General features: G+C 40.6%; 1 protein-coding gene across 1 annotated transcript in view; it reads left to right on the top strand.

The window, feature by feature from the left end:
• LOC129841959 (ubiquitin-associated protein 1-like) overlaps window positions 1-24,121 on the top strand; it is a 39,696-nt gene that overhangs the window by 12,478 nt on the left and 3,097 nt on the right. Inside the window, exons 2-6 of the mRNA XM_055910326.1 lie at window positions 11,477-11,517; window positions 11,616-11,740; window positions 15,807-16,583; window positions 16,758-16,910; window positions 23,934-24,035. Of these exons, the coding sequence (XP_055766301.1) occupies window positions 11,484-11,517; window positions 11,616-11,740; window positions 15,807-16,583; window positions 16,758-16,910; window positions 23,934-24,035 (1,191 nt within the window). The 5' untranslated portion in view covers window positions 11,477-11,483. The remainder of the gene's footprint in view (window positions 1-11,476; window positions 11,518-11,615; window positions 11,741-15,806; window positions 16,584-16,757; window positions 16,911-23,933; window positions 24,036-24,121) is intronic.

Genomic DNA, 24,121 nt, shown 5'->3' on the forward strand with positions numbered 1-24,121 from the left:
ATTATTTTGGCCTTTATTCAGATTACAATCGCTCACTTTCGTATTTTTGAAAACAAAATAACCTCATATATAATCAAGTTGATAGCCGGCACCTACATAAAGCTGTGTGTCTCGCTCATTCATGGCTTTGGATCAAAATAAGTACCAGCATTCTTTCTGAAATGTTTTGGGTATCCTGACCTGGACACCATGTACAGTATTATAATAGCCCATTATGGCCTATTAGCAGGACAATATACCTTTAACAACACCTCTCTGTATTTTGATACTTTGGATAGGTGCTCCAGAGTGGATGGGGGCTCCCGCAGTGCAAACAGATGCAGGTTCTATACCCGTGCCGGCCGAAACCGGGAGACCCGTGAGGCGGCTTTTGGTTTTAATTTAGAATTCTCCAATACTCTATGCAATTGATGGCGACGAGTCACGCCGTATTTTTCGATATACTGTAGACCTACCGTAGGCGACATGAGTCTCACTAGTGATGAGTAATGTGGTGTAGGTCTTTATTTATTTAAAGAGCATATTGAAGTTAGAAGCAATAGGATTTGAAGCAATAGCCTACAACTATTTTAGCACAGTTTCGCGCTGCTTTGAGACAAGCATGGCGACTGGTCTTGATAAATCAAAGAGATTTTCACTGAATCTCCATTTGGGTATTGGTTAGACTGCAATTATAGTGTTGAAATGTTATGCTCTTAGTGTAAACTTGATTTAACTAGGCAAGTCGGCTAAGAACAAATTCTTATTTATAAGGACAGCCTACTCCTTCCCCGTTGGGGAATTGAACCCCGGTCTCCCGCATGACACGGGGATTCTTAGCTAAATAGCCAAGCACTGTAGCCTACTCCCGACTGTCACGTTGTACAGCTCCATATTTTCCTTTCCATCCTAACGTAAACAGAGGGCTTTTCGTTTTTCCTGGAATAGAAACAATATAATATTAATCAAATGAATTAAGCAACATTTCTTTTTCAGCCCCATATACCATGTTCTTACAGAAAAGGTTTTAAATTCTCTAGTACAGACACTATTGAAGGCTATAAAATACTTCTCAAAGATGCCCTCCGGTAGTCTAACTAGCATTAATGGTACCTTTGGTTCACACTTAAATAACCTGCCATAGAATTCTGCTGCACCATGCAAGCTGCGCCGCAGTACGCTGCAACTTTTAAAGGACGAACCACTTTACAGCCTTATTCTAAAATTGATAAATTTGTCCCCCCCCATTTACACACAATACCCCATAATGACAAGCAAAAACAGGTTTTTAGAAATGTTTACATATATAATTTATTTTTATTTTTAAATGGATCACATTTACATAAGTATTCAGAACCTTTGGCAGCGATTACAGCCTCGAGTCTTCATGGGTACGATGCTACAATTTCGTTCGGGTTCAAGTCGGGGTTCTGGCTTGGCCACTCAAGGACATTCAGAGACATGTCCCAAATCCACTCCTGCATTGTCTTGGCTGTGTGCTTAGGGTTGTTGTCCTGTTGGAAGGTGAACCTTCGCCCCAGTCTGAGGTCCTGAGTGCTCTGGAGCAGGTTTTCATCAAGGATCTCTCTGTACTTTGCTCCCTTCATCTTCACCTCGATCCTGACTAGTCTCCCAGTCCCTGCCACTGAAAAACCTCCCCACAGCATGATACTGCCACAATGCTTCACAGTAGGGATGGTGCTAGGTTTCCTCCAGGCCAAAGAGTTCAATCTTGGTTTCATCAGACCAGAGAATCTTGTTTCTCATGGTCTGAGTCCTTTAGGTGCCTTTTGGATAACTCCAAGCGGGCTGACATGCCGATCTTTCTCAGTTTGGCCGGGCGGCCAGCTCTAGGAAGAGTCTTGGTGGTTCCAAACTTCTTCCATTTCAGAATGATGGAGGCCACTTTGTTCTTGGGGACCTTCAATGCTTCAGAAATGTTTTGGAACCCTTCCCCAGATCTGTGCCTCGACAAAATCCATGGTTTTTGCTCTGACATGGACTGTCAGAGACGGAGACCTTGACAGGGACACTGGCAGGGACCTTTTTATATAGACAGGTGTGTGCCTTTTCAAATCATGTCTGTTTATCATCTGTTTATTTTTTAATACATTTGCTAAAATTTCTAAAAACCTGTTTCCGCTTTGTCATTATTCAGTTTTGTGTGTAGATTGAGGACCTTTTTATTTAATACATTTTACAATAAGGTTGTAACGTAATAAAATGTGGAAGAAGTCAAGGGGTCTGCATACTTTCCGAATGCACTGTATACATCATTGCCTGCATGCCACTTCCCACAACAAGCCCTAACCCATTTTACTAAAGGAGAGCAGTTGTTGGTGTTGCTTGACCACAGAGTTATGAGCACTTCACATGCCGTTCACTTAGTCTGCATGGTCAAGCGCAACAAGACGTTAGTGACAACGATGCTGCTTTCAAAGCGTTCTATAATGACACTTAGTTTGTATCGTCTTTTCTTAGCAAGTTGTGACTGACAATAAATCATGTTAGCCTCTAATGCTTATTGCTAGTTAGTTGGATGGCTAGCTAGTTAGCTAGGTTTGATCTGACTTATTACATTTAGCTATCTGATATCAGCCTGAAATGAGTGCTGGTGTAGGCCTCGATCAGCATGTTTTTGGTGCAGTACAGTATCTTCTAAATAAAAGAGGAATAGACGAAGCATGACTGTTAGCTAGCTAGCTACACGATGAAAGGGTATTTAACATTGTATAGGGTCCCCTGGGAAATGCTGACCAACACCTTTTAGTCCTACCCTTCTACAATAATACCTATCTGGCTTATTCATTTGTCATGTCAAACAACAATGTATTCATAGTGCTGCCTACTATATGTGACCGACCGCCTTGATTCGGTCTTATGTAGCAACATTTGAAATGGTGTGTTCTACATTGGATAAAAGCAGAGCTACACAATGGTAAATCATACACTGCATTTGAGGAACAATGGGAAAGTTATTCTGCTTCAAAAGTTGATAAACTTGTAACCCCCACTTTGTCTCTTGAATGTTTTGGTACACCTACTGTAGAGTTCTTCTTTGTCTACACCCATTCAGCATTCCTCACAGCATTGTTCCCATTCAGCATTCTTCACAGCCTCTTAAGCCAGCCCCACCCATCTCTATAAGGATTGTGAGGTCATGTGCTAAACAATGAGTAGTGTAGTAAAGATTTAAGACTAAGTGGTAAAAGTAGTAGCCTACAATAAGGAAATATTTCAGGTAAACAAAGTGTCCACATAAAAATGTTTTATAAATATTAGATGACACACTTGTCTAAATTGATGGGTCATGTGAAAGATATGTTATATCCCGCAGCCGCCTCTTGCCAAGTGGATGGGTCTCTACAGAAGGTGTAAACGGTACAGCGAACTGGTTACTTGCATAGTAGCAATATCAAAAATAGATAGTGTCAATGCCAGTAGAGAAAACATAATATACAGTGTGTACAAGAACAATATCAATAATGATATAAGTGATATGGTAGTTATATCAGGGGTTGAGTGGCTGAGCAGCAGGACAAAAACAAAATTGTAGCATGCAATGTGAATAGAGGCACTGCATAAAGTGATGATGACTGGGAACTCGCCCCCAGTGATGAACTGGTCTGTCTGAACCACACATGAACAAGGAATCTATATTCGGAGAGGGCTGAGGGCTTGTAGGCCTGTTGTAAGGAAGGTCCTCACCAGACATCAACGGCAACAACGTCGCCTATGGGCACAAACCCACCGTCGCTGGACCAGACAGGACTGGCAAAAAGTGCTCTTCACTGACGAGTCGCAGTTTTGTCTCACCGGCGGTGATGGTCGAATTTGCGCTAATCGTCGAAGGAATGGGTGTTACACCGAGGCCTGTACTCTGGAGCGGGATTGATTTGGAAGTGGAGGGTCCGTCATGGTCTGGGGCGGTGTGTCACAGCATCATCGGCCAGAGCTTGTCATTGCAGGAAATCTCAACGCTGTGCGTTACAGGGAAGACATCCTCATCCCTCATGTGGTACCCTTCCTGCAGGCTCATCCTGACATGACCCTCTAGCATGACAATGCCACCAGCCATACTGCTTGTTCTGTGCTTGATTTCCTGCAAGACAGAAATGTCCGTGTTCTGCCATGGCCAGCGAAGATCCCGGATCTCAATCCCATTGAGCACGTCTGGGACCTGTTGGATCGGAGGGTGAGGGCTATGGCCATTCCCCCTAGAAATGTCCTGGAACTTGCAGGTTAACCCACTCTTCCACCAAGGCACATCTCACAGCAAGAACTGGCAAATCTGGTGCAGTCCATGAGGAGATGCACTGCAGTACTTAATGTAGCTGGTGGCCACACCAGATACTGAATGTAACTTTTTGATTTTTAACCCCCCCCCCCTTTGTTTAGGGTCACATTATTCCATTTATGTTAGTCACATGTCTGTGGAACTTGTTCAGTTTGTCTCAGTTGTTGAATCTTGTTATGTTCATACAAATATTTACACGTTAAGTTTGCTGAAAATAAATGCAGTTGACAGTGAGAGGACGTTGCTGAGTTTATATTTTGTGTGCATCTATCCAGCTATGCTGTTAATCAGTATAACGGAGGACATATTGCTTACTTGAGGAAAATAAAATCTGTAAATGCATCCGGATGTCTTTCCTTGCTGGTTCAGTAGGGCCCCCCAGAGACAACTGTAGGTCTTGACAGGTGGTCTTGCAGTCAGCAACCATCTTCTGGTAGACACACCGCTCACGATGAACAAGTGCTTGCTTGGGCCAGCTCTCTTTTTGATGGGAGGCATTAGACCATTCTCCTTGTATGACTGGTGGATAGTCAGATGTGTTCTTCTGATGCTGAAAGACAGATTCCAGATGCAATATATGGCCGTAATCGCCGTCGGAAACACCTGGCTAATTTGAGGGGTTATGTAATCATCAAGTGGAGTCTTTTATTTAGACGTGTAGCTCGCTAGCTAAACAATGAACCATCATCCCAATCCATAGAGTACTAGCAATACAAACCATTTTGTCATAGCTAGCTAAAGTTAACCAAATAGGTCCAATGTTAGCTAGCTAACATTAGGCTATAACTAGCAATGCAAATGGCTTTGAGATACTACTCCACAGATCATATACGTAATGTTAGCTAGCGAGCCAGACACCTAACGTCAGCTAGCTAGCTATCAGTAAGCTTTAACTTGCAATGAAAACAACCTTCTGACAAAATTAGAAACACATAATGTCTGAAACTAGCTAGACTCTTACCCGTATACATGGATGAACACTTCACGGCAGACTGAAACCCCTTTTATTGAACAAGACGTCCTGTGTCGTTTTTGTTTGTACAGCTTGCTTGGCCCATTGTGTCAAGTCACCCTGGTTCACATGGTCTGATTCATTTTCAGAGTCTGAGAGACCCAGCATGGACTACTTTCAGGAGGACAATCTTCCCATCACAACTTTTTCCCACTGACCTTTGTTCGATAGCACCTGATAAATTCAGGGCAGCAATTTTATTGAGAGCAGTAGCAACACATTTGACGATTCTCCATGGCTAACGTTATATCTTTAGAAAGGATTATCTACTGACAACAAGCAGCTCATTTTATTGACAAGATGCTACACGGCAGACCAATACGAAACTTATTTCTCGGCATGCCCAGCACATTCATTATCTCAGCCTATCATGGTTAGCGGTAAGGTTCCTGTCTTATGTGGCTAAACCAGCTTGCCTTGTAATATAACAACTTTATTGGTATTTACAGATGGTTTGTTATTAACCTCTATGGTGTGTCGTCCCCCAAGTCGCCTCTTCACTGTTGACGTTGAGACTGGTGTTTTGTGGCTACTATTTAATAAAGCTGCCAGTTGAGGACTTGTGAGGCTTCTCTTTCTCAAACTAGAATGTACTTGTCCTCTTGCTCAGTTGTGCACCGGGACCTCCCACTCCTCTTTCTATTCTGGTTAGAGCCAGTTTGCGCTGTTCTGTGAAGGGAGTAGTACCTAGCCTTGTACGGGATCTTCAGTTTCTTGGAAATTTCTCACATGGAATAACCTTCATTTCTCAGAACAAGAATAGACTGACGAGTTTCATAAGATAGGCCTTTGTTTCTGGCCATTTTGAGTCTGTAATTGAACCCACAAATGCTGATGCTCCAGATACTCAACTAGTCTAAAGAAGGCCAGTTTTATTGCTTCTTTAATCAAAACAACAGTTTTCAGCTGTGCTACCATAATTGCGAAAGGGTTTTCTAATGATCAATTAGCCTTTTAAAATCATAAACTTGGATTAGATAACACAATGTGCCATTGGAACACAGGAGAGATGGTTGCTGATAGTGGGTCTTCAACTGTACATACTTTAAAATCTGCCGTTTCCAGCTACAATAGTAATTTACAACATTAACAATGTCTACACTGTATTTCTGATCAACTTGATGTTATTTTGATGGACAAAACATTTGCTTTTCTTTCAAAATCAAGGACATTGCTAAGTGACGCCAAACTTTTGAACGATAGTGTGTGTATACATTTGACGTCGGAAGTTTACATACACCCGTGCTTCCCGGTTGGGACGGTGTTTTTCGGCTTGCAAGCCTCCCTCTTTTTCCTCCAGATATATAGATGGTCATTATGGCCAAACGGTTCTATTTTTGTTTCATCAGACCAGAGGACATTTCTCCAAAAAGTACGATCTTTGTCCCCATGTGCAGTTGCAAACCGTAATCTGGCTTTTTTATGGCGGTTTTGGAGCAGTAGGGCTTCTTCCCTGCTGAGCGGCCTTTCAGATTATATCGACCATAGGACTCGTTTTACTGTGGCTATAGATAGTTTTGTACCTGTTTCCTCCAGCATCTTCACAAGATCCTTTGCTGTTCTGGGATTGATTTGCAATTTTCACACCGAAGTACTTTAATCTCTAGGAGACAGTACGCGTTTCCATCCTGAGCGTTATGACGTCTGCGTGGTCCCATAGTGTTTATACTTGTATACTGTTGTTTGTACAGTTTAACGTGGTACCTTCAGGTGTTTGGAAATTGCTCCCAAGGGTGAACCAGACTTGTGGAGGGCTACAGTTTGTTTTCTGAGGTCTTGGCTGATTTCTTGTGATTTTCCCATGATGTCAAGCAGAGGCACTGAGTTTGAAGGTAGGCGTTGAGTACATCCACAGGTACACCTCCAATTGACTCAAATGACGTCAATTAGCCTATCTGAAGCTTCTAAAGCCATGACACAATTTTCTGGAATTTTCCAAGCTGTTTAAAGGCACAGTCAACTTAGTGTACGTAAACTTCTGACCCACTGGAATTGTGATACAGTGAAATAATCTGTCTGTAAACAATTGTTGGACAAATTACTTGTCATGCACAAAGTAGATGTCCTAACTGACTTTCCAAAACTGTAGTTTGTTGACAAGAAATTTGTGGAGTGGTTGAAAAACGAGTTTTAATGACTCCAGCATAAGTGTATGTAAACTTCCGACTTCAACTGTACATACTTAAAAAAAAATATATATATATATATATATATATATATATATATATATATATACCGTTATAATTCCCCGCAAATCCTACCAGCCCTCCCCCAATTGGAGTCAACTAATAAACTAACACTTAGGCTTTTACCTTCATATTATACACATTTTACAATAGTGGTATTTTGTTTGTTTTTAGTCCTTCTATTTTGATTTCTATTTGTAACTGTACTATTTCACAATTTCTGAACCTAAATACATTTTAGAGACCCCGTATGTTTTACATTGGGTATCTTGTTTTATTAGTCCCACCATTCAGCTCCATTCAACACCTCCCATCTATTAACACCATCCATTTTGGATTTCTATTTGCCATATATTTTTCAACTGTGCTGTGATGCTTCACAAAAGTACTGAACCTTTCTATTCTCATAGCTTCTACAGATTGTAAATTAAAGTTTTTTTTTTTTTGCTGAAATAATTATAAAGTTATGACTTTTAAAATCACCCAATATTGCGATTTGCAGCGTTAGTTCTAGGTAAATTTTGCAATTGTTCAGCCATTCCTGGACCTTTAACCAAAAATCGAGCTACATATGGACAGTACCAAAATAAATTATCTAATGACTCTGCCTCCTCGCAGCAAAATCTGCGGAACTGGGAAGATTGTATCCGCTATATATATATATATATATATATATATATATATATATATATATATATATATATATATATATATATATATATATATATATATTCTATTGGTTGCAAGAATGTTGTATAATAATTTGAAGTTTTGAATCCGGCGTTATTTTGCGTGTCAATTCATAAACCATGTGCCATGGAATTGGTACATCGAACATCTCTTCCCAACTATTTTGCAATTTATATGGCACAGCTGTACATTTTTTGGTCCTTAAATTAAATTGGTATATGCTTTTATTTATCACAATTTTCTTTAACCATTTATGGTTTTTAATGAGGAGTCGACAGACAAGTTCCTTACTTTTCCCCCTTCTACTTGCCTCTTCCATTTTTGTGGTAATGCTGCAATTAGTTGGTTGTAAGTTTGGGTAGAGCAGACATTTCCATATGTCTGTGTTAGCTGCATGTGTGACACAACTCCACCAGTCCTATTTATGATATCATTTACAAAAATGAAACCTTTTTTAAACATTTTATCGATTTATTTTTATCAATTACTATATTTGATTTTAACTTTGTATTTGTTTTGTATTTTCTGGTGGATTAAACTGAAATTGCAACCAACTTTATAAGGATTGTTTAAAAAAGAATGATATTTTGGAGAAATAACCAAAAGTGAGCAGTTGTAATCTGAATAAAGGAAAAAGGCCATTCTTGAACATTGGGTGAGACATTCTTACTAATTTACTAGAGAACCATTTCTGATTTAAGTATAACTTTTGTATGACTGATGCATGTAGTGAGAGGTCTAATGCTTTAATATTGAATAATTTCTGCCCTCCGAATTCATATTTGTTATATAAATAGGTCCTTCCCAAATAAAAATCAAATGTTTTTGTTCATATAATTTAAAAGGCAGGTCACTAGGTGTAGGCATAAGCAAATGGGTAAACTGTGAAATGACTAAAGAGTTAATCAGGGTGATTTTTCAACAAATAGGTATTTTCCTTTCCATGGTAGCAAGATCTTGTCTATTTATGGTAACTTTCTATAAAAATTTACTGGAGTGAGATCATTTCTTTTTTTCGGGATTTGTATGCCGAGTATGTCCACATCCCTGTCAGACCATTTTATTGGTAATCTACACAGTAATGTAAAAGTTTTTTTAGTGATCTAATACCTAATATAGTACACTTATCATAATTTGGTTTTAATCCAGAGAAGATAGCAAAAGTATCTAGATCCTCTATGAGGCTGTGGAGGGATTCTAATTGTGGTTTTAAAAGAAAACAACATGAATCAAGTGTACAATGACACTTGTTTTAAAGCCATGGATTTCTAATCCCGTAACGTTATTGTTGGGTTTAATTTTAACAGCTAACATTTCAATGGCAATAATAAATAGATATGCCGATAGTGGACAACCTCGTTTTACTCCTCTTGACAGTTTCATACTTTCTGAGATGTAGCCATTATTTACTATTTTACACCTAGGGTTACTATACACATCTTGAACCCATTTTATAAGAGATTCTCCAATGTTGAAATATTCTAGGCATTTATATATAAACTCCAGTCGTACTTTATCAAAAGCCTTTTCAAAATCAGCTTTGAAAACCAGGCCTGGTTTTCCGGATATTTCATAGTATTCTATTGTTTCCAATGTATCGTCCATGTAAAAACCTGTCTAATGTAAGATGAATAATATCTGACAATACCTTTTTTAATTCTATGCGCCAAGCATTTACCTAGACATTTTGCATCACAACAGTGTAAAAGGCCTCCAATTTTTTCAATGGACTGGATATATATATATATATATATATATATATATATATATATATATATATATATATATATATATATATATATATATATATAACACACACCACACTTGGATCCTGTTTCAGTAATAATGAAATCAGACCTTCTTGTTGCGTGTCCGATAACCTACAGTTTATATAGGGGTGGTTAAAATATGTTAATAATGCTCCTCCTAATAATGCTCCAAAAGAGGTTTGGTATACCTCCACTGGTATGCCATCCAGCCCTGGAGTTTTCCCAGTCTTAAAGGCTTTAATTGCATCAAGAAGTTCCTCCTCTGTAATTTGGCCTTCACATGAGTCTTTCTGTACAGATGTTAATTTTACATTATTAATAGGAACAAAATGCATTCAATTCGCTTCGGTTAGTGGAGATGGAGGAGACTGAAACAAACATATTCTTAAAGTACTTCCTCTTTCAAAATATAATTTGGTGAATCATGCGTGACTTCATTTGTAACAAGTTTCAATAAAAAAAAATTGGTAGCATTTCTATGTTGAAGATTGGTGCATTTCCCCCATATTCAGTTCGCTTTATTTGTATAATATATTACACTGGATCTTTCTTGAATAAGTTCCTCCATGTTTTTTAGTTTTACCTCTAACTTATTCTGTGCCTCTATGGTGCAGGTTGTATTGCTATCTAACTGTACTGTTAGTCCTTCAATTTCCTTTGTTAATATGGACTTTTGATCTAAATAGCTTTTGTTTTATAGATGAGTACTGAATTGCATGGCCTCTAAAGGTACATTTAAAAGTGTCTCAAACAATAAGGGGATCTGCTGTACCTAGGTTATGTCGGGGAAAACGTAAGTTATAAGTTAATCTGTTCTAGTTATAAACAAGTTATCATCCAGTAGGCTTTGATTTAAATTTCAAATATCCTTGCCCACGTGGAAATTCTGTAAGAGTAATATATATATGTGATGATCCGAGAAAGTAATCAAGACAACTAGCTTGATTTAAGTTTCTTAGACTTGCTTTCAATCAGAATCACATCTATAACTCTCATTTCTATGTGAATTTGGTTGGGTTTCCCAAAAAGTTACATATTGCAGGTTTAAAAAACACAAAATACCATTAAATATGTCATCACACTATTTTTCATATAATTGACAGTATGTGGTATTTTAGCTATATTGGCCCTGTGCACCCGGGGACATGCCACTGTCTGCACAGAGGGGGGCTTGCTTAGCTGTCTCTGAGCTTTTTGGGAGGGGGGGCTTACCAGAAGCATGTCACCTTATAGTCATTCTGATGTAGGCTACATGACGGTTGAAACATCTACAGTTTTAATAAAGAAAATAAAAAGATGACTGTGATATGTGGTGTTACCTAACTTTAGTTGAATGCATTGCTCTAGATAAGTGTCTGCTAAATGACCTAAATGCAATGTTAAAATGTGATGAGATGTGCTTATTTTTTTATGTATCCAAAACCTGTAACCTTACCATGATGCAACTCTGGACAGGCAGGGATACAGTTGTAATGGTAGATGTGGTGTTGATATCTTGGTTTTGTTTCACTGCGTCCACTCATGAGCCCTGTGTTTGTTTCAGACTCTAAATGGCTGCGAGGAAGTCTGATACCCACAACAATGGTGAGTGTGTCTCTCTTTCTGCCTCTTAATTTTCTCCATCCGTCTGCTCATTTTGGTGTAATTTTCATTCAGGCTGCCTCCTCAAACTGTTTTTCCAGGACCCATTAGCTACCTTGATGACGTTCCCTTCAAAATCAACGATAAGTTCCGCTGCCCTGCCAAAGTGGGGCTTCCCGTTGGCATCTGCCTGCCTGACTGTGACTCTGTGCTCGCCAATCTGCAGGTAAGTCTTCTGACTTTGGCGCTGTTGCATCAAGGGTTTCAATGACTGGGATGCTTGGGGGTGATTTGTATCGCACCCTCTTTATATTAGTCTGGGATCCTTAACTTTAAGAAAAATACGTAACCGAAACACTTTAAAAAATACGCAATATTACAAAAATTACACAATTAAAAAAAATACGATCACAGTGCAGTTATCACAAAACATTATTTTCTGTGTTATAGCCTAACTAGACGAAAGGCTATAAAGGCCTGGGGAAAGTTGGGTAATTGAAAGGTAGACTCAGCCATATGATGTAGATGCAGAAAACAAACAGCATAGGCCTAGTGGGACAATTTCCGTAACAAGTAAGAGAATTGAAGCGCGAGGCCGTTTTGGTGCCCTCGCTACCGCACTGAACAGCGTGATGCGAACCCGTGCACAGATACTGTGTGAGAGTGAAGTGTTCCATCTCGCTCATCTCAATATCCTAACCTATTCATTGATGATGCCCTGCTTTACTGAAGTTCCGAGACATTGCAAGCCAAGAAATTGTGAGAGACAGCATTCTATTGCAAGATACAGCTTTTCATTGCAGATAGGCCTAGTGCACAGTTCTGACTGTGTGCCTGGCGGCAGACAGTCTGTGCCCCCTCCCCTTTCTCTCCGTCCCTTGCTAGTTCGCTATGAAAGATGCAAGTGTTTTTGTTCTCGGAAGTACTGCAAGTAATTAGTCTCCTCCGTTTTCAAAAATACTTAATCTTAGGAATCTTGACACTCAGAAATGGGAGTCGACATTGGGAGTCGACGTGCAAGGAGTAGAGGAATTAATTATTCTGGAGTCTATGCTCCACCACTTATGTCATTGTCGTTAACAGTTTAAAAAATGGCAGAGAAAGGCAAGAGGGTGGATCAGCTTTAATATTTTATATAGATTGTGGCTTCTATCAATGTAATTGTCTGCATCATTTCCAATCCTTTTTTCCCCCTTATTTTCCCCCTAACCCTACCACCCCTCCATTAATAGGAGTAACCTAATGGACAATAACACTAAGGCTTCTACTTCCAGTTTATACAGTTGAAGTCGGACGTTTACATACACTTTAGCCAAATGCATATAAACTCAGTTTTTCACAATTCCTGACATTTTATGCTAGTAAAAATTCTCTGTCTTAGGTCACTTAGGATCACCACTTTATTTTAAGAATGTGAAATGTCAGAATAATAGTAGAGAATGATATATTTCAGCTTTTATTTCTTTCATCACATTCCCAGTGGGTCAGAAGTTTACATACACTCAATTAGTATTTGGTAGCATTGCCTTTTAAAATTGTATAACTTGGGTCAAACGTTTTGGGTAGCCTTCCACAAGCTTCCCACAATAAGTTGGGTGAATTTTGGCCCATTCCTCCTGACAGAGCTGGTGTAACTGAGTCGGGTTTGTAGGCCTCCTTGCACGCACACGCTTTTTCAGTAATGCACACAAACGTTCTATAGGATTGAGGTCAGGGCTTTGTGATGGCCATTCCAATACTTTGTCCTTAAAGCCATTTTGCCACAACTTTGGAAGTATGCTTGGGGTCATTGTCCATTTGGAAGACCCATTTGCGACCAAGCTTTAACTTCCTGACTGATGTCTTGATGTTGCTTCAATATATCCACTTCATTTTCCTTCCTCATGATGCCATTTATTTTGTGAAGTGCACCAATCCCTCCTGTAGCAAAGCACCCCCACAACATGATGCTGCCACCCCCTTGCTTCCCGGTTGGGATGGTGTTCTTCGGCTTGCAAGCCTCCCCCTTTTTCCTCCAAACATAACGATGGTCATTACGGCCAAACAGTTATCTTTGTTTCATCAGACCAGAGAACATTTCTCCAAATAGTATGATCTTTGTCCCCATGTGCAGTTGCAAACTGTAGTCTGGCTTTTGTATGGCGGATTTGGAGCAGTGGCTTCTTCCTTGCTGAGCAGCCTTTCAGGTTATGTCGATATAGGACTTGTTTTACTGTGGATATAGATAGTTTTGTACCTGTTTCCTCCAGCATCTTCACAAGGTCCTTTGCTCTTTTTCTGGGATTGATTTTTCACTTTTCGCACTTAAGTACGTTCATCTCTAGGAGACAGAATGCGTCTCCATCCTGAGCGGTATGATGGCTGTGTGGTCCCATAGTGTAAATACTTGCGTACTATTGTTTGTACAGATGAACGTGGTACCTTCAGGTGTTTGGAAATTGTTACCAAGGGTGAACCAGACTTGTGGAGGGCTACAGTTAGTTACCTGAGGTCTTGGCTGATTTCTTGTGATTTTCCCATGATGTCAAGCAAAGACGCACTGAGTTTGAAGGTAGGCCTTGAATACATCCACAGGTACACCTCCAATTGACTCAAATGACGTCAATTAGCCTATCAGAAGCTTCTAAAGCCATTACATAATTTTCAGGAATTTTCCAAGCTGTTTAAAGGCACAGTCAACTTAGTGTATGTAAACTTCTGACCCACTGGAATTGTGATACAGTGAAATAATCTCTGTAAACAATTGTTGGGAAAATGGACTTGGATCATGCACAAAGTAGATGTGCTAACCGACTTGCCAAAACAATAGTTTAACAAGAAATTTGTGGAGTGGTTGAAAAACGAGTTTTAATGACTCGCACTTAGGTCTTAGGTTGACGTAAACTTCCGACTTCAACTATACATACTGTGTCCATAAAATGTATATAGTATATTTTACATTAGTTATCTTTTTGTTTGTTTTTAGTCCCATCCTTCAGCTACCCTCAACCCCTACCATCCATCTCTGAACACCATCCAGTTTTAAATTTGCTTTATATTTTTCAATTGTGCTGTGGTGTTTCACAAAAGTTCTGAACCTTTTCTATTCTCATAGTTTCTACAGATTGTAAACTTAAAGAAACCATTTTTCTAAGAGTATTATTGATGAATTGACTTTTCAGATCACGCAGCAATACTTTTGAGAAGTTAAATGAGAAAGAAATGCGAACTTTGTGGTGGAATTTGCGGTACAGCAATGGTAGTACAGTTGCAATGCTTAGCCATCTGAAAGGGACGCACCGTGAGACCCAAACCATTGCTGACAGCAGTGCAGCTGCATTGTGAATTCACATGGAATTTTATGAATCTTTTTGTTTTAACGTAAAACCGATAACCAAATGGAAGTTTAAACATTAAGACATTTTCACACTTGTCACATCCTGAGTCTGTATTAGGGGGGCACCTCTAACTGTTAAAATGTCAATGTTAGCATTGAGAAATAGTCTTGGTCCAGTCCATCCCATCATTTTTTGGGGCACTTATTCAAGGTAGTGTGTCATTTTAAACCATGGTTGCATCAATAATTTGAATAATGTGCACATACTCCTCATGCTCCTCATGTGCACATACTCCACCATTGGGTGGAAAATACTCAATTGTCATACTTGAGTAAAAGTAAAGTTAACTCTCTAAAAAATGACTCGAGTGAAGGTCACCCAGTAAACTACTATTTGAGTAAAAGTGTTTGGTTTTAAATATACTTAAGTATCAAAACTAAATGGAATTGCTAAAATGTACTTAAGTATCAAAAGTAAAAGAATAAATCATTTCAAATTCCTTATATTAAGCAAACCAGACAGCAAAATTTGGCAGATAGCCAGGGGCACACTCCAACACTCAGACATAATTTACAAACTAAGCATTTGTGTTTGATCTGGCGGACTCACCAGAGGTAGTAGATGACCACGGATGTTCTCTTGATAAGTGTGTGAATTGGACCATTTTCTTGTCAAAATGTAACAAGTACTTTTGTGTGTCAGGGGAAATCTATGGAGTTAAAAGTACATTGTTTTCTTTAGGAATGTAGTGAAGTAAAAGTTCGCAAAAATATAAATAGTAAAGTACAGATACCCCAAAAACGACTCGAGTAATACCTTAAAAGTATTTTTACTTAAGTACTTTATACCACTGCTCATGACTTGACCAGATTCAGCTGGATTGATTAATCTCCATTCCTTAACTCTCATGTCTGCTGCTGCTCAACTAACTAGTCCCGCCGGTTCTCTCTCTTCCCTCTTCTCTGGGCACTGCAGTATGATTTCTCCCTGGAGAGGCGGAGCGTGCGCTGGGGGGCGGAGCTGGCTGAGGCCCGGGCTGCAGAGGCAGCCAGGGCGGAGCTAGAGAGCAGGGAGCACTCGCCCCCTGCCCAGGACCCTGACGGGGGATCGGCCTGCGGGGGGAAGAGACCATGCCCTGCTGAGGAGCAGGACGCTCTCCCGCCCGCAATGAACCCGCTGATGGCCAGCTTGCGCCACAATGCTATTCTCACCCCGCTGCCTGCTCCAGCCAGGCAGACCGCTCCCAGCATCCCGACCCCACAGTACCTTAACCTGGCTGACTTTGAGCGCGAGGAGGACCCCTTCGACAAGCTGGAGCTCAAGACACTGGACGATAGGGAAGAGCTACGCAACATCCTCCAGAGCCAGCCCCAGCCACAAACTCCATCCCCGCCTGAGGCACCCCAACCCAGGCCAGCATCTCGAGGCAGCACCCCTCCACCCCAGCTCCCCGCCACCAGCCTTCCAGCCAAAACGGTCTTTGCCCACAAACCCAACGGGCTTGTGGTGCTACAGGACATGGACAGAGCCAGGGATCTGGCTCGGGGACGGACAATGGACCCTGACCGGCCCTGCAACATCCGCTCGCTGACTTTCCCCAAGCTGTCAGACCCCGGGGACTCGACCTTTGACTCCTACTGTCTGGCCCCTGTACCACGTAGCCTACCCAACGGCAGCCCGCCGGCACCCCAGCAGAAGAGGGAGGAGCCACCCAGTCATACCCAAGACACCCAAAATGGGGCACTAAAGCAGGTGAGCTTTGCACGCGCACACACATGCCTTGCCTAGTTTCAATTACTGAATGCTTTGCTTAATTCTCTGAAACTTCTCAAAGGCTTCAAGGTTTTGTGGACAAGAGGAAGATGTGTATATATATATTTTGCCCGTATACAGATATGACGCTACAAAAACTCTCTCCCTCCATAGATAAATGCAGGTCCACCCCCTCTCCCATGCAGCGGGGCGCTGCTCAGCCTGTCCCCCAGTGAACGGCAATGTGTGGAGACCATAGTGGCCATGGGCTACTCTTACGAAGGGGTCTTGCGGGCCATGCAGAGGCGAGGCCAGAACGTGGAGCAGGTGCGCCCCTCCGCTCTCCCTCCTCCAGGCCACAGCAGCCTAAGCCCATTTCTCCATAGAGATCTATTATAAAGAAATGTTCTATTTGATTCTGATGTCACTCACTCACTGCCCATTGCGCCCATGGTTGACTCTGAAATCATTATCGTTATGTGATTGTGTGTGTTCACAACATGCGGCTTTAGAAGTCCACCAGGCAACAAAATGGGGATGGTGGTTGTGAATAAATCAATTGAATTTACGTAGCATTTTTTGTCTCGACACCATCCACCACCTTGGTTTAATGCAACCCTCAACACTGATGGCATCAGACACAACAGACATGTTAGGGGCTTGTTAATGGTGAATAAACATTAGCTAACAATGTAATGATATACGCAGTGGATGTTTATGGTACTTTTCCTGCTAGCTTTATTTGGATACCCATCCTCAAGCATCACTCGAGTATAATATTGTGGATTTAGCTATCCCTCTAATCAACAAAGAATATTAAGGTACAGAAAATTACCGGGGTGGGGGAAGTGGTCAAATATGGGAGGGTTGTTAAGCTTTTTTTTGGGGGGGGTGGTTGTGTTTCTTTATATATTGGGCATGGGATAGTGCGTTTTTTCCATGGTTTACATTCGCCCTTTTGCAGGTTTGACTTTTCTGCGCGCTAACTATACCACAGTTCAATGTAGTCTAACGGTTTATCCTGCCCTCTATCCACCATTCATAGTGACAATAGTGTAGGTGGATCGGTTGTCCAGATCTGCAATAGACTAACTAGAAATCATACTATACACAAAATCATGAAAAGCTGCACCAATTTTCAATATAAAGTGAAAACATGAGACGCGCAGTTCAAAAAGCTCCCCCATTGATACTTTTATTTTCCCCCCAAAAGAATTATGTAGACTAGCCTACAACACCATAATGCAGTGAATAGTTGCGTTGTTGTATTCAAGTGAGTACAACATACTCTAGGCTGTAAACGGAAATGAAATTGCATTTGAATAACGGAAAGGCACAGTAGCAGGCCAGTTTGGCAGTTTATTTTTTAAATTCTAATACTGAGATCCACTGTGTTGCAGCTGATTATTCTCCCAAGTCAACCTATAATAATGTGGACACATATGCTCTCAGCATGCCCAATTATTCAGGAAAGCTCAACACGCTCTCTGTTCTGCCTCCGATCCAAGCGGCTATTCCTCGCACACCTAGAACCTAACGCTTCAATATAGCCTAAATATTTATTTTTAATGTTTAAAATGTATACCTTTTTATGTGTCTTAAACACAACCAGTCACAATGTTTTAATCGGATTAGGCTATTTCAAAAGTCTCCTGTAGGCAATCTGCGCACATTCGTCCAAAATATAATTCCAGCAGCGAAACTGTGCACCTGTCATGCCATTTGATGAATGAAAAGGGACTTCTGTTACAATTTTCTAGCCAAATCTTCAATACTGGATACAAGGTAGGGAGGGATGTATTTTCTGTCTGTAGAGATTAACGTAATCTATTTGATTGTGGTGTTGAAAAAAACTTTGATGTTGAAGCACCTGAAATCGGTGTTGCATAGATGTTATATAAATATAGCATTATTAGGTCAAAAATGTGATTTTCCCCCCCCCCAGCTGATCATTGTCTGCAGCCGGTTCTGATCCTAGTTTAATGACAAGCAGGGAGAGCCAGCGAGCTTGTCTGGTGGTCGGCGAACCCTCAACTTTCTGGCCCGTAGCCCTGCGACTGTGCCACAAAAGTACGCTGAAAAGGCAAAGTCGATATCCGCGTTTTATAAACACAGGGTCACTACAATTATTGTTATTTGTGGTCATAAACATGTTGAGGTAGTTTAGTGTAGGTGGAGAATGGGCACTTTTTTTTACAGTACCGGGGAAGATCGTGATGTGAAAATATATTTTTTACGTTTGGAAGGGTGTTCATTTGTTTTTCTTTTACCTGGAGTTATGATGGCTAGGTGGGACAAGCACGTTTCAGTCACATACAGTGCCTTCAGAAAGTATTCACACCCCTTGATTTATTCCATATTTTGTTGTATTACAGCCTGAATTCAAAATGGATTAAAGATGCACTATGCAGAAATCGCGCCGCCATTTCCTGGTTGCTAAAATTCTAATAGTTTGCCTAATTTCAGTTTGTGACGAAAACAGCAAGTATAGTGTAGAAAATCATTGTACAGTCTAAACCGGTGGGAAATATTTTCCTTAACCAAAAATATTGTATTTTAAGCTGTTTGGACCTGATGTACAAGACCGGAAGTAAAAGACGCAAAAACAAAACTTAAAAACAGGAAGCATAGCGCACATAGAACAGATCTGCTGCTTCTTAGACTTCAGGATAACAGATGCAAATCAAATTTTATTGGTCACATATTTAGCAGATGTTATTGAGGGTGTAGCGAAATACTTTCCGGCTGTAATATAATAACACACAAAAAAACGTTTTTGGGCTAATGTAAATAATAACACACATCTATCGTGTTGCCTAGTCACTATATACCTACCTTTTTATGTACATACAGTGCCTTCAGAAAGTATTCATACTCGACTTATTCCACATTTTGTTACAGCCTGAATTCCAAATGGCTTAAATGGATTCACACACATTACACCATAATGACAGTGCAAACTGTTATTAGAAATTTTTGTAAATGTATTGAAAATGAAATACAGAAATATCTAATTTACGTAAGTATTCACATCCCTGAGTCAATACTTTGAAGAAGCATCTTTGGCGGTGATAACCGCTTTGAGTCGTCTTGGGTATAGCTAATACATTAGTTAGCAAGTTACCTAGTCAATCCGGTTATGGGGAGAGTCAAGTCCAGCAGTTTTACTCACAGCAGGGGATTCAAGTAGAGACTTTTTCAAATGAAAAAGCATCTGAGTCAGCTGTGCTAAAGAAGCTGAAAGAACTTGACTATTTCAAAGCAACTAGCCTTGACAACATTCCTGACAGATTTAAGGGATGCTATGGTAATTATCATCCCCTGAGTAACTCACATTTTGTAAATCTGTCTATTGAACTAGGGATTTTCCCCAGTGAACTAAAACTTGCAAGGGTCAGTCTTCTGTATAAAAAAAGGAGTAAGTTAGGCCGATTTTTAGTTCCTATGATCTGTCTCAATCCTGTGTATTTTATTGAAGGTCATGGAAAAGATTGTTTGAGCAAATAGTCATATTTCCTTACAATACCTACTATATGAGCTCCAATCTGGCTTCAGGAAATCCCATTCCACCGACACTTGCCTACTATACAGTGCATTTGGAAAGTATTCACACACCTTGACTTTTTCTACATTACAGCCTTACTCTGAAATTTAAATATATATATTTTTTTTAATATCATGCTACACACAAATCCCCATAAAGTGGAAACAGGTTTTTATTTGAAAATCTGTTAAAATACAAACCTTATTTACATAATTATTCAGACCCTTTGCTATGAGACTGTCTAGATAAGGTCCCACAGTTGACAGTGCATGTCAGAGCAAAAACCAAACCATGAGGTCAAAGGAATTGTCCGTAGAGCTCCGAGACAGGATTGTGTAGCGGCACATATCTGGGGAAGGGTAGCAAAAATGTTCAACAGCATTGAAGGTCCCCAAGAACACAGTGCCTCCATCATTCTTAAATAGAAGAAGTTTGGAACCACCAAGACTCTTCCTAGAGCTGGCTGCCCAGCTAAACTGAGCAATTGGGGGAGAAGGGCCTTGGTCAGGGAGGTGACCAAGAACCCGATGGTCACTGACAGAGCTCCAGAGTGTCCTTCTGGAAGATTCTCCAGAGGAAATCTCCACAATCATCGCTGCAGCACTCCACCAATCAGGCCTTTATGGTAGAGTGGCCAGACGGAAGCCACTCCTCAGTAAAATGCATATGACAGACCTCTTGGAGTTTGTCAAAAGGCAGGTAAAGACTCTCAGACCATGATCAACAAGATTCTCTGGTCTGATGAAACCGATGAAACATTCAGGCCAAAGAGATTGAACTCTATGGCCTGAATGCCAAGCGTCATGTCTGCAGGAAACCAAGCACCATCCCTACGGTGAAGCATGATGGTGGCAGCGTCATGCTGTGGAGACTGGGAGACTAGTCAGGATTGAGGGAAAGATGAACAGAGCAAAGTACAGAGATCCTTGATGAAAACCTGCTCCAGGGGGCCAAGGACCTCAGATTGGGGCGACGGTTCCAACAGTACAACGACCCTAAGCACACAGCCAAGACAACGCAGGAGTAGCTTCGGGACAAGTCTCTGAATGTCCTTGAACGGCCCAGCCAGAGCCCGGACTTGAACCCGATCAACCATCTCTGCAGAGACCTGAAAATAGGTGTGCAGCGACTTTTCCCATCCAACCTGACAGAGATTGAGAGGATCTGGAGAGAAGAATGGGAGAAACTCCCCAAATACAGGTGTCAAAAGCTTGTAGCGTCATACCCAAGAAGACTCGAGGCTGTAATCGCTGTCAAAGGTTCTCCAACGAAGTACAGAGTAAAAGGTCTGAATGCTTATGCAAATGTGATATTTAAGTTTTACATTTTTAATACATTTGCAAAAATTTCTAAACCTGTTTTTGCTTTGTCATTATGGGGTATTGTGTGTAGATTGAGGGGAATAAAAACATATATTTTAGAATAAGGTTGTAATGTAACAATGTGGAAAAAGTCAAGGGGTCTGAATACTGTCCGAATGCAATGTATCTAACTGACCACATCTGGCTGGAAATGTTGTGGTATGGTTATTGTCGATATATGTTTCTACTAGGAAGAAAACAGATGGTGGATATGGATGGGACCCTGTCTAAACCCAAAAATCTTGAACTGTGTGTCGGAAAGGAGTGTGCTAGGTCCATTTCTGTTCAATATAAATGATCTGAAAACTGCTTGTACATGTGACCTTTTCCCCTATGCAGATGATTCTGCACTGTTTGACAAAAATGTGTTTGAGGAAGCCCTCCGTGCTTAACTTCTGAATGTCAGTAAATGGCTATATTACAATAAGCTGTCACTTATTGGACCCATCTTGTATGGGTCCAAAGTGAAACTGAGGGAATCCCCTGATTTTCAGGGGGTAGTAGGTGATATAGTCACAGCAAAATACTCAGTTAATTATCTTGGATGTGTGCTAAATAATTTCTTGTGCCATGCTCTCCACTGTCAGATGGTTATCTCCAAAGTGAACCATAAAATTAGGTTTTTGGCAAGAACCTCTAAATATCTGGATAAGAATGTAATGGTGGCATTGGCAGTGGATCTTGTTCATCGCCACTAAAACTATACATGCTCTTTCTGGTACAATAGTGCCCACAAGATAATTAAAAATAAACTTCAGATCTCTCCGATCAAATTAGTCAGGATTATTCTTAAACTTCCAGCACATACTCTTGACCATTCACACTTAGAATGCCTCAGATGGCTCAACGTGGAGGAGAGAGTCTCTCAAATGAAATTGTCTTGTACGTAAGATTGTCCACAGAATGGTACCTATAACTACTTTAACTTGGTTCGGGATAACCTTAAGTATTCCACTAAAAGGAGTGAAACTGACGTTCCTTTTATATTTAATAGTGGAATGGGGAATTCAACTTTTTATACTCGGCTGTCCTTTTTTTCAAATGCATGTAAGTTCACTGAAAAAATTGCTAAATAGTAGCATGTCTCAAAAGTGAGTAATAAGATTTATAGTACGTGGGTGAGAAAAATGCCGGGGACAAAAATACTAAAAAGGACCCCTTGGGGTCCCGAGGACAGAGTATGGGAAACCCTGCAATAGCATGATGCTGCCACCACCATGCTTCACAATAGGGATGGTGTTAGACAGGTGATGAGCTGTGCCTGGTTTTGTCCAGACATAGTGCTTTGCATTTAGGCCAAAGAGTAAAATGTTGGTCTCATCAGACCACAATCTTTTGTCTTATGCTCAGAGTCTTCCACGTGCCTTTTTGCAAACTCCAGGCGTGCTGTCATATGTCTTTTTCTCATGAGTGGCCACTCCCATAAAGCCCAGATTGGTGAAATGCTGTAGAGACTCATTCTTCTGGCAGGTTCTCACATCTCAGCCAAGGAACTCTGTAGTTCTGTCAGAGTGGTCATTGGGTTCTTGGTCACCTCGCTGACCAAGGTCCTCCTTGCACAGTTGCTCAGTTTGGTCAGATGTCCAGCTCTTGGCAGAGTCTGGGTAGTTCCATATTTTTTCCCCATTTCCAAATGGAGACCACTGAAACTTTCAACACTCAATTGTTTTATACCCTTCCTCAAATATGCCTCATCACACTTATATCTCGAATATGTATGGACTTGGTATAGTTTCTGCTCTGACATGCACTGTCAACTGTGGGATCTTAAATAGACAGGTGTTTCTTTCTAAATCATGTCCAAAGAATTGAATTGGCCACAGGTGGATTCCAATCAAGTTGTAGTAACGTCTCAAGGATCATCAAAAGAAATTGGATGCACCTGAGCTCAATTTGGAGCGTCATAGCAAAGGGGTTTGAATGCTTATTTAAATGACATTTCTCTATTTAATTTTCTCTAATTTAGCAAACATTTCTCAATATGTTTTCACTTTGTCATTACGGGATATTGTGTGTGTAGATGGGTGAGGGGGAAAAATCAATTTGGGCTGTAAAACAACAATGTGAAATAAGTCAAGGGGTGTGAATACTTTCTGAAGGCACTGTATCTTAGAAATATTATAACTTTGTTCTGTGCTTCTCTGAGCATACACTTCGTAGCTAGTAGGCTATGGATAATTTGATTGAGACCACATTAAATAGCCAAAAGGCACATTTGTATCGTGCACCCAGTGGCGAATCAGAGATGAGGGGCGGCATCAGGCGCACATCTATCTAGCCTAAAACAGAAATTTCATCAATTACAAATTACATGACCCTCCCCCATTTTCCTTCAAGTAACCATTCTGTAAATGTCGATCCGTCCCTTAGCTAGCAGATAAAGTCTGGGCTTACACAGGAAGCCCACACCTAAAGAGCAACAATATCTGTCATCCTGTGACCCAGGTGCTGGAGTACCTGTTTACTCACGCGCGTCTTTGTGAGCGGGGATTTGATCCTAGTGCCATAGAGGAGTGCTTAGATATGTTCCAGAACTCTGAAGAGAAGGTGAGTCCACCCACAGTCTCTCTCTCTCTCACACATACACACACACAGATATGCATGTTTATACAGATGCACTCAACAATGCAGAA

Source organism: Salvelinus fontinalis, chromosome 3, assembly GCF_029448725.1.
Source record: "Salvelinus fontinalis isolate EN_2023a chromosome 3, ASM2944872v1, whole genome shotgun sequence".
Taxonomy (NCBI): domain Eukaryota; kingdom Metazoa; phylum Chordata; class Actinopteri; order Salmoniformes; family Salmonidae; genus Salvelinus; species Salvelinus fontinalis.